The sequence below is a fragment of the Borostomias antarcticus genome, assembly GCF_949987555.1.
Source record: "Borostomias antarcticus genome assembly, chromosome: 5".
Classification (NCBI taxonomy): domain Eukaryota; kingdom Metazoa; phylum Chordata; class Actinopteri; order Stomiiformes; family Stomiidae; genus Borostomias; species Borostomias antarcticus.
This window is the reverse complement of record NC_140238.1, coordinates 28,415,006-28,430,022: the sequence shown is the minus strand read 5'-3', so window position 1 is coordinate 28,430,022 and position 15,017 is coordinate 28,415,006. Positions and strand designations below refer to the sequence as shown.

Genomic DNA, 15,017 nt, shown 5'->3' with positions numbered 1-15,017 from the left:
GACTCGCGGGAGCTGGGGCTGCCATTGGCCTGGAGGCCCTGGGGATGATTCCTAGAGATAGAGCTACTAAACTCTGATTGGTCTTTATTAGCTATGCTTCTCTAAATGGGGACATCGATCATGCTCAGTAGAAGAAGGCAGTGAGCAGGGGACTAGGATTGTCTCTCTGTCTCAGGGTTGGTCTGGAATTGATCTTGCGATGCCAGATCTCCGCCTCTGAAAGTCTGGAGATCTCCATTGAAAACCGTTGATAGAACAGTGCTGAAAACCTACGCCACCAATCACAGCCACTGCCTACATCTCCAAAAGGGGGGAGGACCCACCTTACTGGAAATTACTGTATGTCCTCCAAACAAAACAAAACATTCACCTCCCATTGCGAATGACCCCCCTAAAGATATTGGATTAGTTCTGCAATGCAGGTTTTTTTCAATCTCTCAAATTGTTTCCACACTCTGTTAGTAACAAAACCTGAAGAAATGTCTTCAGTCTCTAGTTGAGCGCAGCGTTTAGAGCCTGACTCATGAGTCTAGACTGGAATTGTCTCTCTGTCTCAGGGTTGGACTGGGTTTGGCTCTCTGTCTCAGCGTTGGACTGGGGTTGGCGCTCTCTCTGGGAGACCAGCAGGAAGGGAGACCAACATTGGCTCATGGTGACAGAACGACAGAGGGCTGGAGAGGAAGCCTAGACAGGTGTTTGGTGTTGAAGTAGTTGGGGTTGTTACCTGGAGCTTCACCTTTACGCCGTCGATGTTTAACACTTTGTTCTGAAATGGGAAGCAGAAACAAACAAGTAATTATTTTATTGAACGTCTAATTAGGTTAGGAGTTCAGAGGAATAATTGATACTGATATGTTTGTGAGAGTTCACATGCTAAATCCTGTTTCTAGAGATGAGGAATAGTGCAGAGGAGGATGAAAAGCATCAAATGAGAGAGTACCAAAGCTCACAGATAATTTCCAAAAAACTAAATGTATTCGGTGCACAGATCATTTCACTGACGTTTTGACAGCACAGTGTCTCTCTGAGTTAGTGTTTGTGCGTGCATGTGTGTGTGTGTGTGTCCGCACTTAACGTAGAGAGAACCTAGAGAGAACTTTATTTTTTCTCTTCTCTCCTCCCTCTTCTTCCCTTCTTCTCTCCATTAATAATGTAGACGTCCATGTTCCTCTGGCACTTTTTAATAAAGCTGCCCTTGTCCTCCAGAAACTCACCCCTCTGTCCTCCACCTCACACATCCCACTATTTCCCTCACACACTAAATCATCCCTCGGTTTATCTCTCCTTCTCCCTTCCTCCTCTCTTCTTTGGCCCAATCCTAATTGGCCCAATCCCCCTTAGCCCTAGCCCCTAGTTTTGGAGTGCCCTTGACTGGGCAGTGGCCCTTCAGAACGGAGCCACTAGGGGTAGGGGTTGAAATCTTCACCTAAGAAATGGGACACCACTCGCTACATCTTCAATCAGAATTTTATTAGTTGCCTGCTTTTCTGTGGAGTCCCTGAGGTGTTACAGTATTACTATTATTACAGTGATAAATCTGACCAAATGTCAGGACAGAACAAGACAGATTAATCAACTAAACAGCCAGGAAGCATGTTTACACATTGGCTAACGTTAGTCCTGCCCATAGAAATGCACTGATATCAGATGAGCGGGGAAATGTCGAAAATGTACTGCTCGATTATTTCATACATGGGACATGAAATCAACTCACTCAAAAATCTACATTTACAAAATGTTCTATTGATTAGATTCAATATTGCACCGTAGCCTACAAGTAATTTAAAGGAACATCAAAATGCTGTTAAGCTAGGCTAAGAATGAAATGCAGTTGACATCGTGAATAGTGTTTTTTTCTGAGCGTCACATGGAACGTGTCATAACGATCCAATGACATGTTCCTTTCCATCCACATTAAACAAAGTTATTCCCCGGATTGTATCGTTTTTGAATGATTATTTGCGAAGATATCTGGCTTCTTTCCCATGTTTTTTCACGGCATCGGCACCTATGTTTCATATCACTGCCTCGGTTCGCAAAGCATTCTGTTTTCATCTACCCCTCGGCTTCAAGTCAGCATCCACCCTGGTTTGAAGGGCTGTTTGAACGTCCACTAGCCCTCGATATGCCCCCTAGCCCTAGAAGCTAAAAGGAATGAGACACACTACCCTACGCGCAAAATGTAGATGTAGGGCCAAGGGCTAGGGCTAAGGGTGCTGGGATTGGGCCTTAGTCTCTCTCACCCCCTCCTTGTTCCTCGCCCCCCTTTTCCTCCTCCTCCTTCCATCTCTCTCGCCTTCTTCTCTGACATGTCGTTTCATCTCTCTCCCGACTCCTCATCTCTCCATCTCCTCTTCTCTCTTCCACCTCTCTCACTCCCTGCTGTGAGCCGCTGTAGTGCAGCCATGGCTCAGTATGGTGTGTGTGTTCTCTCTCTGCTCCAGGTCTCTCAGGGCAGGAGGCCGGCCCGATGGTAAACACTGAGCTTAAACACTGAGGTTAAGCAGCAACAGACAGAGCGAGAGCGCCTGAATCAACCCTCGCATTGATCCAACTCCAGCCAGCCAGACTCACGCACGCCTGGGTCTTGCCGAGAGAGAGAGAGAGAGAGAGAGAGAGAGAGAGAGAAAAAACCTGATGTCTTGCTTGGATGTGAAAAAATAATACTTACAGTTTTATCAAGGTAAAAAACAGTACTATACTGCCCTGTAAAAAACTGTGAATCATCCTAAACAACTTTTCAAATGGGATTGAGCCAGAGGCCAGACAACTGAATTCTATATCCATGGTTACGCAACATACTAACCAATCCCTGTGGTCCAGCAGTTTGCCCGGCCTATCAGGGAAACCTACACATACTGTAAATTAACCTTATTAAGGTGTGTACCTGCCTGTTGCCCTTTACCAGCCAGCTAGCCATGCTGGTCCAGTGATTTACGAGCACACCATTCTGGCTCCCATTGGTGGTAAACAGACCAGATCATTACATTTCATCACTAATAGTAGAACAGAGCACTGCTGGGAGTCCCTGAGTAAATGTTCGTTAAATATCTGATTGCTCTGGATGCAAACGTCTATGTTCTATGCGCACAGTTGTGTTTGTTAGTGTATGTCTATTTGAATAGACATGGCGGGCAGTGCTAGTCGACTCACGTACACCTTGCTTTCTTCACTGAACGCATGAGATGGTACAGCGATTCCCGAGCTATACCTTCACTGAGTGAACGTGAGACGAATTGGTATCTTATCCACATTGCCACCTTATTTCTCTATGAACCAACGTTTTATCAGATATATTTTTGTGCCTTTTTGGGTGGACAGCGTGAATATCAGGAAGGCTACTTGGCAGCCCCAATCAGTTCTGCATTCACCCATGTGTTATCAGCCCATGCTATATTAGATTTAGTTTGGCATTTTTCTGCATTGAAAAACACCAGCAAGTTCACGCTCAGAAGTATTACTGTGGTCAGGCCAGACGCCACTTCGTAAATCACAGTCGAGCCAGCCTCCACGTTATTTCCTTTCCTGAGATTTTTCAGCATCTCACCAAGGAGGTTATGACTCAGAGGTTATCACTGTGGAAGTCTTGACATCTCTTATACAGATTAACAAGGTATAATATTCAGCATATTATGAAAAATAAATTGTGTGTTTTCAGTCACTAACTAGAAAATTGCATTTCCTGCAGAAAATGCGTGTGAATGCTGAACAGCTGAAAGAAATTGCAAAAGCATTGCTAGAAATGCGTAATGTGAAAAATCTGAAACCTCAAATGCATCACACTGCACAGCTGAAAAACCTGGAAGCTGAAATGTGAGACTGGCAGAATTGGTAGCTGAACTGCATTTCGTAAAGAAGCCAAGAACCTAAATATTTTTTTTACTTTTCAGCCTGAGTAGTTTAAGCTTGGAACTGAGCCCTTAGCTTGAAAGATGAGCAAGTTGTTTAAATTCTGCTTATTGACCCTTAGAGAGCATGCATATTAAGTAGAACGTCAAAGGAATGATGCATTAAGCAATTAGACCTCACTTCCTGTTTACATGGGATTGCATTGTCATTGAGTGGTGGCACAGAGCCATGAAATGCATTCATGGGGGGAGTTCTGTGCTCTCTGAGCAGCATTTCTAGTCTTATTTCATATTAGTATCTTGTACTGTATTTTGGACTGCAATGTCCCGTCTCGACCCTGCACCGTCCAATGTTGTCTCTATGTTATCCATCATCAATTCCTAATATGTTGAAAAACTGCATGGCAATAAAATGAATTATTTAAATAATTGTATTTTAATACAGGTACTATTAAAACAAAACTATCTGTTTCCAATCACTAATTCCATCTCAGACACATTCTGGTAGATGGAACTGTCATGGCAAGTGCATTTTGCATGGCCCGTATAAATCTTAAAGCTAAATCTTATCTACAGTCAGAGCAATTACTGTAGGTGCATTCAGTTCGGTTTCTGGCAGGGAAGAAACATTGCTAGTTTTGGTTTCTGATGTACACCGGAGGTGATGATTTGAATGGTGAATTTTAACTGATTCAGTTGATTTATCTGCTCCTGGTGTTATAAGTAATGCCTTCTATAGCCTACATGTGCAAGCCCGCAGAGTTTGCTGTATGGGACATGGATTTAATCACTGATATTCGATAGATAAATAGATACAGTAGATAGATAGATAGATAGATAGATAGGTTTACCGACACCACGGCCATGCTCACAGGGAGAGGCTCCTGCCAACATTACCCCGCCCTGTGCTGTCACCGTGAGGTACAGCTGACCCCCCCCCCCCCCCCGCCCCCCACCTTGATTGGCTATTTCCCAAGGAGACAGCTAAGATGTTCCACTCCCACAGGATACTCCAATCTGCCACAGAGCACTTGCCGATAAAATCGTTGTTGGCTTGTTGAGTGGGTTTACCTCATGGAGGGCCTCTGAGGACAGCCCTCATCCATATTCACAAGCTGCGAGACTAGATGATGCGGTAGCTGAATCTCTCACAGCGACCACAGTAGAAGACATGAGTAGAGTCTCTGTGTTTCTGTTCCCTACTCTTTAAAAAAACAACCCTTTGCTTCTGGGCATGACAGCTCATGAATGTTTACTGATCCATATAATGGGAGTTGAGAGATCATTCAGGGTACAGATGGCTTGATTTACACCGAAACAATTAGGACTTATGAGGCTCGGGCTTAACAAAGCCTGATGGCATTACTGTGTACTGGCTGGAGCACAAAGCAACTCTCACTAGTTCTCACACACTACTGATCACAAACTGTTCTCGAACTAACTAACTAACTAACTAACTAACTAACTAACTAACTAACTAACTAACTAACTTGTTTACTTACTTACTATACTAACTATTGTAACTAACTAACTAACTAATTACTGTAACTAACCAACTGTAACTAGCTAACTAGCTAGCTAACTAACCATCTAACTAACTACTGTAACTAACTAACTAACTTGCTAACCATCTAACTAACTACTGTAACTAACTAACTAACTACTGTAACTAACTAACTAACTAACTAACTAACTAACTAACTAACTAACTAACTGTCACAGGTTAGGGGATTTCAGATGTACTGTGTGTGTGTGCGTGTATGTGTAGGTGTGTGTGTGTGTGTGTGTGCGTGAGTCAATTGAAACAGAACATACCGCAGTTCACCTGTGCTACAGAAGGCTAAAGCCCGCTGTCTACAGTACTTGCTGTTTAGTATTTGGCGGCACGTTAATTTCTGCGTGCCTGCGCAGTCAGCTGCAGCACTCACTCCAAAGGAACCCAGGTATCAAACGTGTGGTGGATGCATACGCATAGTTAAAAAGCAAATATACCGCAGGACAAATATCTCTAAATCTGGTTGGTGGGAATAGGGTGGGAGTTGAAACTCTTGCCTCTTTCTGCTGGGGAATTGCACGCTGTTTATGATGGAACATCATGTTGTTCGAGTTTGTGTGAAAGCTGAAAAATCATTTTACATTCCGTTGGCCCGTCCTCATGAACGCACACACACAGACGCACACACACACACACACACACACGCACGCACGCACACACACGCACACACTCACACACACACACACCGCTTTGTAAATACTGGGTATAGACTACAGAGCTAACACATTAACTCTTATTGAACCCTGGCTATGGGGAGCAGTGTGATTTAACACTGCCTTACAGGCTACATGAATTGCACATGTATGAGCTGCAAAGTCTGAGAGCGCCCAGGAAACATTGATACTGCCAGCATGGGGCTAAGAGGAAGAGAGCCTTTGGTTCCTCCAGTACCCTGTCTATGAGTGTTCCAACAGTACGGTATTTATCAGAATGTTCCGACAGTCGACGTGTCTACAGTATGAGAGTGTCCCTATAGAGAACCATGTCTATATGAAAGTGTCTTCACTGGGACAATACGGGTCGAGAGAGAGAAAGAGAGAGAGATGGACTCATTGTACTCATTCAGTTTGTTTGATATGACACTAGCTGTCAGCATTGTTATTCTCAGTCTTCTCTCACCTACTCAATCACGTGCGTGTTTTGTGTGTGTGTGTAGCTGTCAGCATTGTTATTCTCAGTCTTCTCTCACCTACTCAATCACGTACGTGTTTTGTGTTGTGTGTGTGTGTGTTTGTGTGCATGCGCGCATGTTTGTGTATCAGAAGGCACAGTAATGGGGAAATAAATTGAAGGCCAGAGATCTTCTGTTTTGCTCTTCACTCTTCTCTGCAGACCTGTTAAGGTTTGCTAGGTTTTTACACTGCTCTCTCGCACACACACACACACACACACACACACACACACACACACACACACACACACACACACACACACACACACACACACACTTGCATTTCAGACTTCATTAGAGGGGACCCAGGGAGAAGTGTGGAGTCAGCAGTGTGCGGGTCACCATTCCGCCAGCATGCCAGAGGCCCACTTGCCTTTACAAATAACTTAAATTAAAACCGAGGGGCCAGCCGACACAAAGCCACAGAGAGAGAGGACACAAAATAAATCGCCCTTCATTGAAACAATCCTGTTAACAAGCCAAAGGAGGACATGTGATTATTTAGTTAATGAGACAAACTCGGCCATAAAAATAAAGTTTGGATGTCAAGTTTTGTTTATTGCAGAACTCTTGGAGAGCTCCTCTGACCCAAGAGACAAGGTTTTTGCTCCAAAAAAATAACACCTTGGCCTCCAAAATGAGTATGACTATACACTCTGCAGAAATTCTGCAGAAATTGCCAGAACCTCTCCATTATTGACTGGTAGTATTGTGTGACCAGACAGGGGTAAGAGAGCAGCAGTGAGTGACTCACACACACACACACACACACACACACACACACACACACACACACACACACACACACACACACACACACACAAGCAAACACACACACACACACACACACACACACACACACACACACACACACACACACACACACACACACACACAGAGTTACTTACACATATAACTGCTCCCTTTCATTTGGCTGATATGCTCATGTTTATCATCAGGGTCGAGATGTGCCAAAAGTGCGTAGGATGAGATTTTATTGTCTTTTTTTTTAAGGATCTAAGATGCAAAACTGATCCTAGATCCGCATTTCTATAATTCGGTAAGGAATGATCTGGTTGTAGGAAATAACTCAAAAGTAAAGTACTGTAATTCGTATTCTGAGTACTTTTTAGAGAGAGTAATCACACACACACACACACACACACGCACACACGAAATGGGTATTAGTGTGTGTGTGTGTGTGTACTGGTGAATAATCAAGTTTGGCTGGATCACAGGGCTGGAGCAGGCTGTGCCACAAGCTGTCTGCTGGGCTCCAACAACACATCACGTTGCATTTCTTTCAAAGTTCTGGAATACGTTTTACACACACACACACACACACACACACACACACACACACACACACACACACACATACAGAGCGGGGGAGCTGGTGAAATGAGAAAGTGGATAGGGTCACTTCAAAGGTGACCGCTACCTTGGGCGCTGTGCTCCGACCGTGTGACTGTGTGATAATCCAATTTAGGGGCAGGCGGCTAAATGGACCGTCCTTCATAGCTCTCTCAGACATGGTCAACATCTCAACAACCTGACCGCCTGCAGGCTCCTTCACCCCTCCTGCAATCTCTCTCTCTCTCTCCTCCCCCTCCCCCCATCTTTCCTATGCTGCAAGTCCTAAGGCTGTGTGTCCACCAACGAGCTGTATGTAGCTGAACAGCGCCAAGCTTACAGCTGCGTAGAGCGCACTAGAGCCGGAGTTTAGAGCTGGCTAGGCTACCGATGTTTTACAGCTACGTTAGCAACGAGTGTGTTTTTGCAGACTACAGATTAACTAGCCAAGTTAATTCAGCTAGCTAATGTTAGCTAGTGCTAACGTTCGCTGTCTCTGCGGTTTTGCCAAAAAAACGTCCGCTGTCGGCATCAGAACAGCCTTTTACAGCCTGCTCTCTAGCTCAAAAAGTTAAACTTTTTTCAACTGCCAAAAAAGCCTAGAGCTCACGGCGCTATAGCGCTAAAAAGCGCTTGGAACATAGCTCTCGTCTTTATAGCGCCCTAGAGCGCATTACCCATTGTAAACAATAAGAAAACAGCTCCAGCTCTAAAATACAGCTTGCCGGTGGACACGCACCCTAAGCCCTCTGTATACCTCTTTTACAGTCTTTCTCTCTCCTTCCCTCCCTCTCCCTCTCTCTCCAGTTAAATATTAATGTTCCTCTTCAGGGTGGACCTCATTACATCCTGATGACATTAGGACGGCAGGTGTCAGACCCCGAGCAGAAGTAAACACACGCGCACACGCACACACACACACGTCCTTCTGTATCTCTCTTTGTGTGCAGTAACACGTCTATGAGCAGAAGCATTAACATTAACAGGGCTGCAGTTGAAGCCTTCTTATCTCCTTCTCTTTAGACTGGTTCAATTTTCAAAAAATCTCAACTCCGAAGGCAAATTGTGTTAATTTATGGCATATACGAGAGGTTTTGAGGGGTGTTGAATTCAAATTTGCTTTATGCCCACCTCAAAAATGGCCAATAATGCCGCAAAATGGAGAAATCACACACATCCTATAACATGGAATAACAATAATGACTAAGTGACTAAGAGCATAATCTAGTGCTGAAGTCAAAGTGCAAGAGCATCAAAATACAAATACAATAGCTGCTTCAGGGGAAGGAAGGGGCCGTGTAGTACTTCTTAAGGAGGTACATTTTGAGCCTGCGACAAAAGATGGGCCGCAACTTTGCGAGTGAGCAGTTCATTCCACCACTGCGGGTCCAGGACAAAAGAGCTGTGACCGTGTCGATCGACCACAGGGGCCTCGAAGCGACAGAGCAACCAATCTCCTTGAGATAGCAGAGCGTCGTACCAGCGTTTTAAATTAGATGAGCTGCTGCTACAGGGAGCTAGTGTAGAGAAAGGAGAAGGGAAGTTGTGTGGGAGAACTTGGGGTGGTTGAACACCAGACGAGCAGCAGCTTTCCAGGGGTTTAAAGGCTGACACTGGGGTCCCAGCAAGGAGGAAGTTGCAGTAGTCCAGACGGAGATCACAAGAGCCTGGATGAGCACCTGCGCCGTTTCATCAGTGAGGAAAGGGCACATCCTCATGATGCGCCCTTAGAGTAGAGCAGGAATCTGCAAGAGCGTGTGATGGATGTGACGGAGATCCGTGGATGTGACGGAGATGGACAGCTGGTCATCCAGGGTCCCACCCAGATTCCTCGCAATCTAAGGGGTAAATCTACGGATCTAGGAGTGACAGACGGTTCCTTCATTTCACACAGAGGACGATGGAGAAGTCTGTCAGTCCGTCCATCAGTCAGTCAGCCAGTCAACCATTCGCTATCTGCTCATGGAGAGGTATGAGCTGGGGAGAGGTATGAGCTGGAGAGAACTCAAAGGTAGATAGTCTCTCTCCTCCTGGATGTTGAGGGAGATGAGCGAAGGCGACCGGGTGTGAGATCAGACAGCGGGCCCCGTGAAGGAGGCCCACATCTAATCAGAGAGACGGACTGCACACAGAAGTTATCGTCTTCCCACACACTTCTGTTGTGGCTGTTCTCTCCATTAACCTCACCTCTCCTTTTATTCCATCCATCTGTGCAGACCGAGATACAGACGTATTTACATACACAATTGTACACGTTGGCAGATTGTATTGCATATTGTCCTCCATCACTTCACTGTTGTATTTTGCACTCTTGTCTTTGTGCACTATGCTTATTGTCATGCACCAACAGACAAAGGCAAATTCCTCATACTGTAGGTGCAAGCGTACTTGGCCAAGTAAAAATCTGACGCCAACGCCCACGCCCACTAGAGGGTGTGGTGTGCTAGGCGTAGTGAGGCAGGACACAGAATATATAAAAATTATATTTATTACCAACACAAAATACCTACTCCACAGGGAACAAAGGGACTAAGAACGGTGCCAAACAAAACAGTAAAATCCCCTTCCCTAACCTGCCTAACCAAAAACCTTCCCTTACTATGAAAACTTACAAAGGTGGCACACGCTCCTAACCTGGTGTACATAACAGGAGGTAAACTACATGAGCTGTGTATACCCATGGGTAGCTTACCTGTCCCCTGCCCCCTGGGCAGGTTACGAAAACTAAGGAATAATTAAAACTTAATAGAAAACTAATATACAAGTACAAGGACCATAACATAGACAAACAACTAAGACAACAAAGGATAGTGCGGCTACTAACTAAGATTAACAAACATTCAACTAATTTAACAAAGGGTCAATAATAAACGCAGCACACACAAATGAATGGCACAAGGCACAGAAGACAGGAACAAACAGGGTTATATAGGTGGTGAGGTAGCAGCTGATTGGTCAACTGCAGCTGGATGGAATGAAGGTAATGAGGGATGATTGGACTGGACTCACCAACAGCACCTGAATGGAGTGAGAGTGGGGGGAGGGAACAGAGGGAAGGAAACAAACACACACACGCACACACAAACCCCAGCCAGACCAAGGGCCATAACACACACACACACACACACACATGCACACGCACACACACACAGAAACACTCACACACACACACACATACAGAAACACACACACACACACACACATACAGAAACACACACACGTCGCCTCTTGCACAATGATTTCATAGTCTTAATGCAAGGGGATACCTCTGTCAGTTGTGGGAGGTAGTACTGTACAAAGAGATCCAGCTCCAGACGGCCCCCGAGATACTCCGACCTCTGACAGTTCACAACCCCGGAGCCACAACCTCTGCCACAGGTACTCTCTGTCTCTCTGGTCCTTGACTCCACACAAAGGCTGTCAGTCTGACATGCCCAAGACTTCAGCAAACCAGCGAAACAGTATAGAACCAAATGAAAAGTGAGCAAAGACTGATTACATCATACACCGAATGATGAGCCCAAACTATGACTCACATCCATCCACTTGTTGATCATGAGTCACGGACAATTATCACCATTAACAAAATTAACAACAACAACAACAACAACAACAACAACAACAACTAGAAAAGGTGCTCAGAGAGCACAGCCTCTGCACATAAATGCATTTTGTTGGTGTAACTCAGTTTACATGGTCACACCTTGGTTTATTACATGTCACACCTTGGTTTATTAGCTTACCACAGGATTCAGGCAAAAAAAAAAAAAAAAATCCTAATAGTGAATGAAAATCTGATATTATTTTGTTTTATATGTATAAAAGATAAAATGATACTGTTTGCTTAAACAACAAATAAATAAACTTAATATCTATCCTTCTAAAGCTGATTTGACTCCTTATTTATAATGAAGAGACAATTCTTTAAAAAAAACACATGATTTGAACCCTGGACTATAGATCAGTACTGCAATGTCTCTCTGCCACCTGTCAGCATGGTAAACTGATGGTAAATGTGAAGGGAATTAGTCCAAGGAATGGCCAAATTTTAATTTGTGTATCCGCCCAGTGTTTTGGATAGCATAGGATTTATACAGATTTATCCAGGCTAAGAAAATGTTCCTAATACTGTGTTTGTCTGATTTATTTATCATGAATCAGATATTATTTTGTTTTACATGCATATAAAGATTTGCTTCAACAGCAAATAAATAAAGTTGATATCTACAGTTTCTATCTGAAGCTGATTTTACTCCTCACTGTAACAAACATCTTAAAAAACAAAAGAAAAAACATCATCAGGATTTGAACCCAGGACCACTGATTACTACTGCAACACCTTAACCTCCTAGCCACCTGGCCTTAACCTCCTGGTAGAATACGTAAGGATGAAGTGAAGGGAAATGGTCCAAGTTAAGTTTAGTTTAATAGTTTAAAATTCAGAGACAGTACACATTAAGGAACATTTCTGTAAACATGTTGGTTTAGCCAAATTGGCTTATTTCCACCGTCTCTGGGGTATGACCAAATTTTGTTTTATTTTAATTTGTGTATCTGCACAGTGATTCGGATCCATTCCAAAATTTGATGGGTTTTAAGTTGGCCCATGCTACACCCCTCCATCGAGTTTTGCTCAGTACTCGAAAATTGTGCTGGTAGTTTATGCATAATCCTGCTAAAATACGAACAAACTAACACATGCGACTGAATACAGCAGCCTATATCCCCCACCCCGGCAGCCTATTCCCCCCCCCCGGCAGTCAATGAGGCAACACCAGTCCAGGGGTATTTCAGAGAGTATAGTACTGTATTTCAGAGAGTATAGTACTGTATTTCAGATAGTATAGTACTGTATTTCAGATAGTATAGTACTGTATTTCAGATAGTATAGTACTGTATTTCAACCCAGATCTGCAGCTGGCCACACGTCTAGTATAACCCATAAGAATGAGACAGTAGAGACGTGTTCTTCATACTGTCCATGTGTATGTGTGTGCGTGTGCGTATGTGACTGTCTGTGTGTGTGTCTGTGTGTGTGTCACATCACACTCACTCATTTAGGGAAAGCCATGAAGCCGAAAAGCCATTTCCCCCCCCATCTCCCTCTATGAAGCCATCTTCATTACCTTCCTACCTGTAATGTATTCCAGTTCTAGTTCCATGTCAGTAGTTTCACACTCGCCGCTGCTCTGGGGTTAGCTTCATTGTAGAGAAAACAGCTGCTACATAAGTTAGCCCACCTAGCCACACGCCTCAAATAAAACAGATGCGATTTGAATTGAATTTGAATTTCAAACTTCGTTGTTGTAGTTCTTGCCCTCTGGCAGAAATTAAGTGCTGCTTTGTCTGTGGAGGTTTTGGGAAAAGGTCCCCAGTCTCCATGGGTCTGTGCCGACGCCATGGTGTTGAGTGGGTGTGAAGATGGAAACACAGTCTGCAGGGCCAGATGGAGAGGGGATAGGAGGGAGAGATCTCACCTGACTCATTAACATTTGCCACAGCTGTCATGATTTTGCCACTGTGTACGTGTGTGTGTGTGTGTGTGTGTGTGTGTGTGTGCCTTTGTGAGGCTATTAGCGGATATCGCGCCTGTGATTCAACACAAACTGTGGAAAAATAAAAAGCCAAACAATCATAACAGGAAACAGGAGAATTACAATGATAGAAGAGGCTGCGTCTGCAACTGAACAGTAAAACAGTTTGAGCTAGGGCTGGAGTTAGGGCTGGGGCTGGGGCTAGAGTTAGGGCTGGGGCTGGAGCTGGAGTTAGGGCTGGGGCTGGAGCTGGAGTTAAGGCTGGGGCTGGGGCTGGAGTTAAGGCTGGGGCTGGAGCTGGAGTTAGGGCTGGGGCTGGAGTTAAGGCTGGGGCTGGAGTTAAGGCTGGGGCTGGAGTTAAGGCTGGGGCTGGGGCTGGGGCTGGAGCTGAGCCAGGGCCACTGAGCTGTTATCAATAATATTGACCAGAGAATGGCTCCAGAGAGAGGGTTTAAATCTTCCAGAGGCACCTCTGAGGCATGGTGGACCCAGGTCAAAACCACAACAACACAGGCTAAGAGGCAGAGCACATCAAGGACCATTGATTGGCCAGCACATAGTGGTCAAAGGGCATATAAAAACTAGCCTTGTGAGACCATCCTGATCTCATGTGCTCACAGTCAGATTCTACTTACGTTACTAGAATAAACGCAGCCATACGTGCAGCTTTTGCAGAAATAGACTCAATCATATAAATTAAACAAGAACAAGAGTATGCAGGGAGTTTCTTGGAGGAAAAGACGCTTTCACTGTTCTTCCAACCGGATCTGCCAAAAAACAAAGTTTTGTTATGTTGATTGGCTGAAGGAGCTAGTCTGTCAAGGCAAGTACTCCCGCCCACTGAAATTATTTGAGATAGGGGTAAGGCCAGACTGATCTGTGGAAAGAAACATAATTTCAGCTCACTAGATCAGGATGGTCTTAGGCTAATATATAACATTAATATCTACATCTTCATTTTCACTTTGATTCCTAGGCCTACTGACAAACGAAAGTCTTGCAAGGAGAGAAGGAAAGAAGGAAGAAGGGAAGGAAGGAACGAAGGAGGGAGGGAGGGAGGGAAGAAGGATGGAAGGAAGGAAGGTAGGAAGGAAGGAAGGAAAGAAGGAGGGAGGGTAGGAAGGAAGGAAGGAAGGAAGGAGGGAAGGAAAGAAGGAGGATGTGGTGAAGGTTTTCTTTTTGTTGCACTTCTTGACACTTCCTGATACAGTAGGAAGTCACTGATATGAACGGTATGTGTCTGTCTTCACACAACTCTTCAGGAGTGGGTTCTGGTTATGCTGCCTGCCTTCCGGCATCCTCTGAGAGAGAGAGAGACAGACAAACGATCCCCTCCATCACTCTCCCCCTGACCAGCCGAGCTGGGAAGCTGGCTGTCAGGAAGGTTGGCTGTTCTAAACCCAGTCAAGGGGGCGCTCATTAAAAAAAAGTGCATTTGTGTTATGAGTGTACATATGTGTCCTGCATGAGTTGACTGACTCAGATAGTCATTATAATAGTGTGTGTATGTGTGTGTGTGTGTGTGTGTGCAGCCCTGTCCGATGCCAGACCGGGCT

General features: G+C 44.6%; 1 protein-coding gene across 1 annotated transcript in view; it reads right to left on the bottom strand.

Moving 5' to 3' along the window:
* Positions 1 to 15,017, bottom strand: part of LOC311309730 (ras-related protein Rab-26-like) — a gene marked incomplete at both ends in the record, with an annotated part of 82,208 nt that overhangs the window by 38,829 nt on the left and 28,362 nt on the right. The window contains one exon of the mRNA XM_084439053.1: positions 725 to 766. Within this exon, the coding sequence (XP_084295179.1) occupies positions 725 to 766 (42 nt within the window). The remainder of the gene's footprint in view (positions 1 to 724; positions 767 to 15,017) is intronic.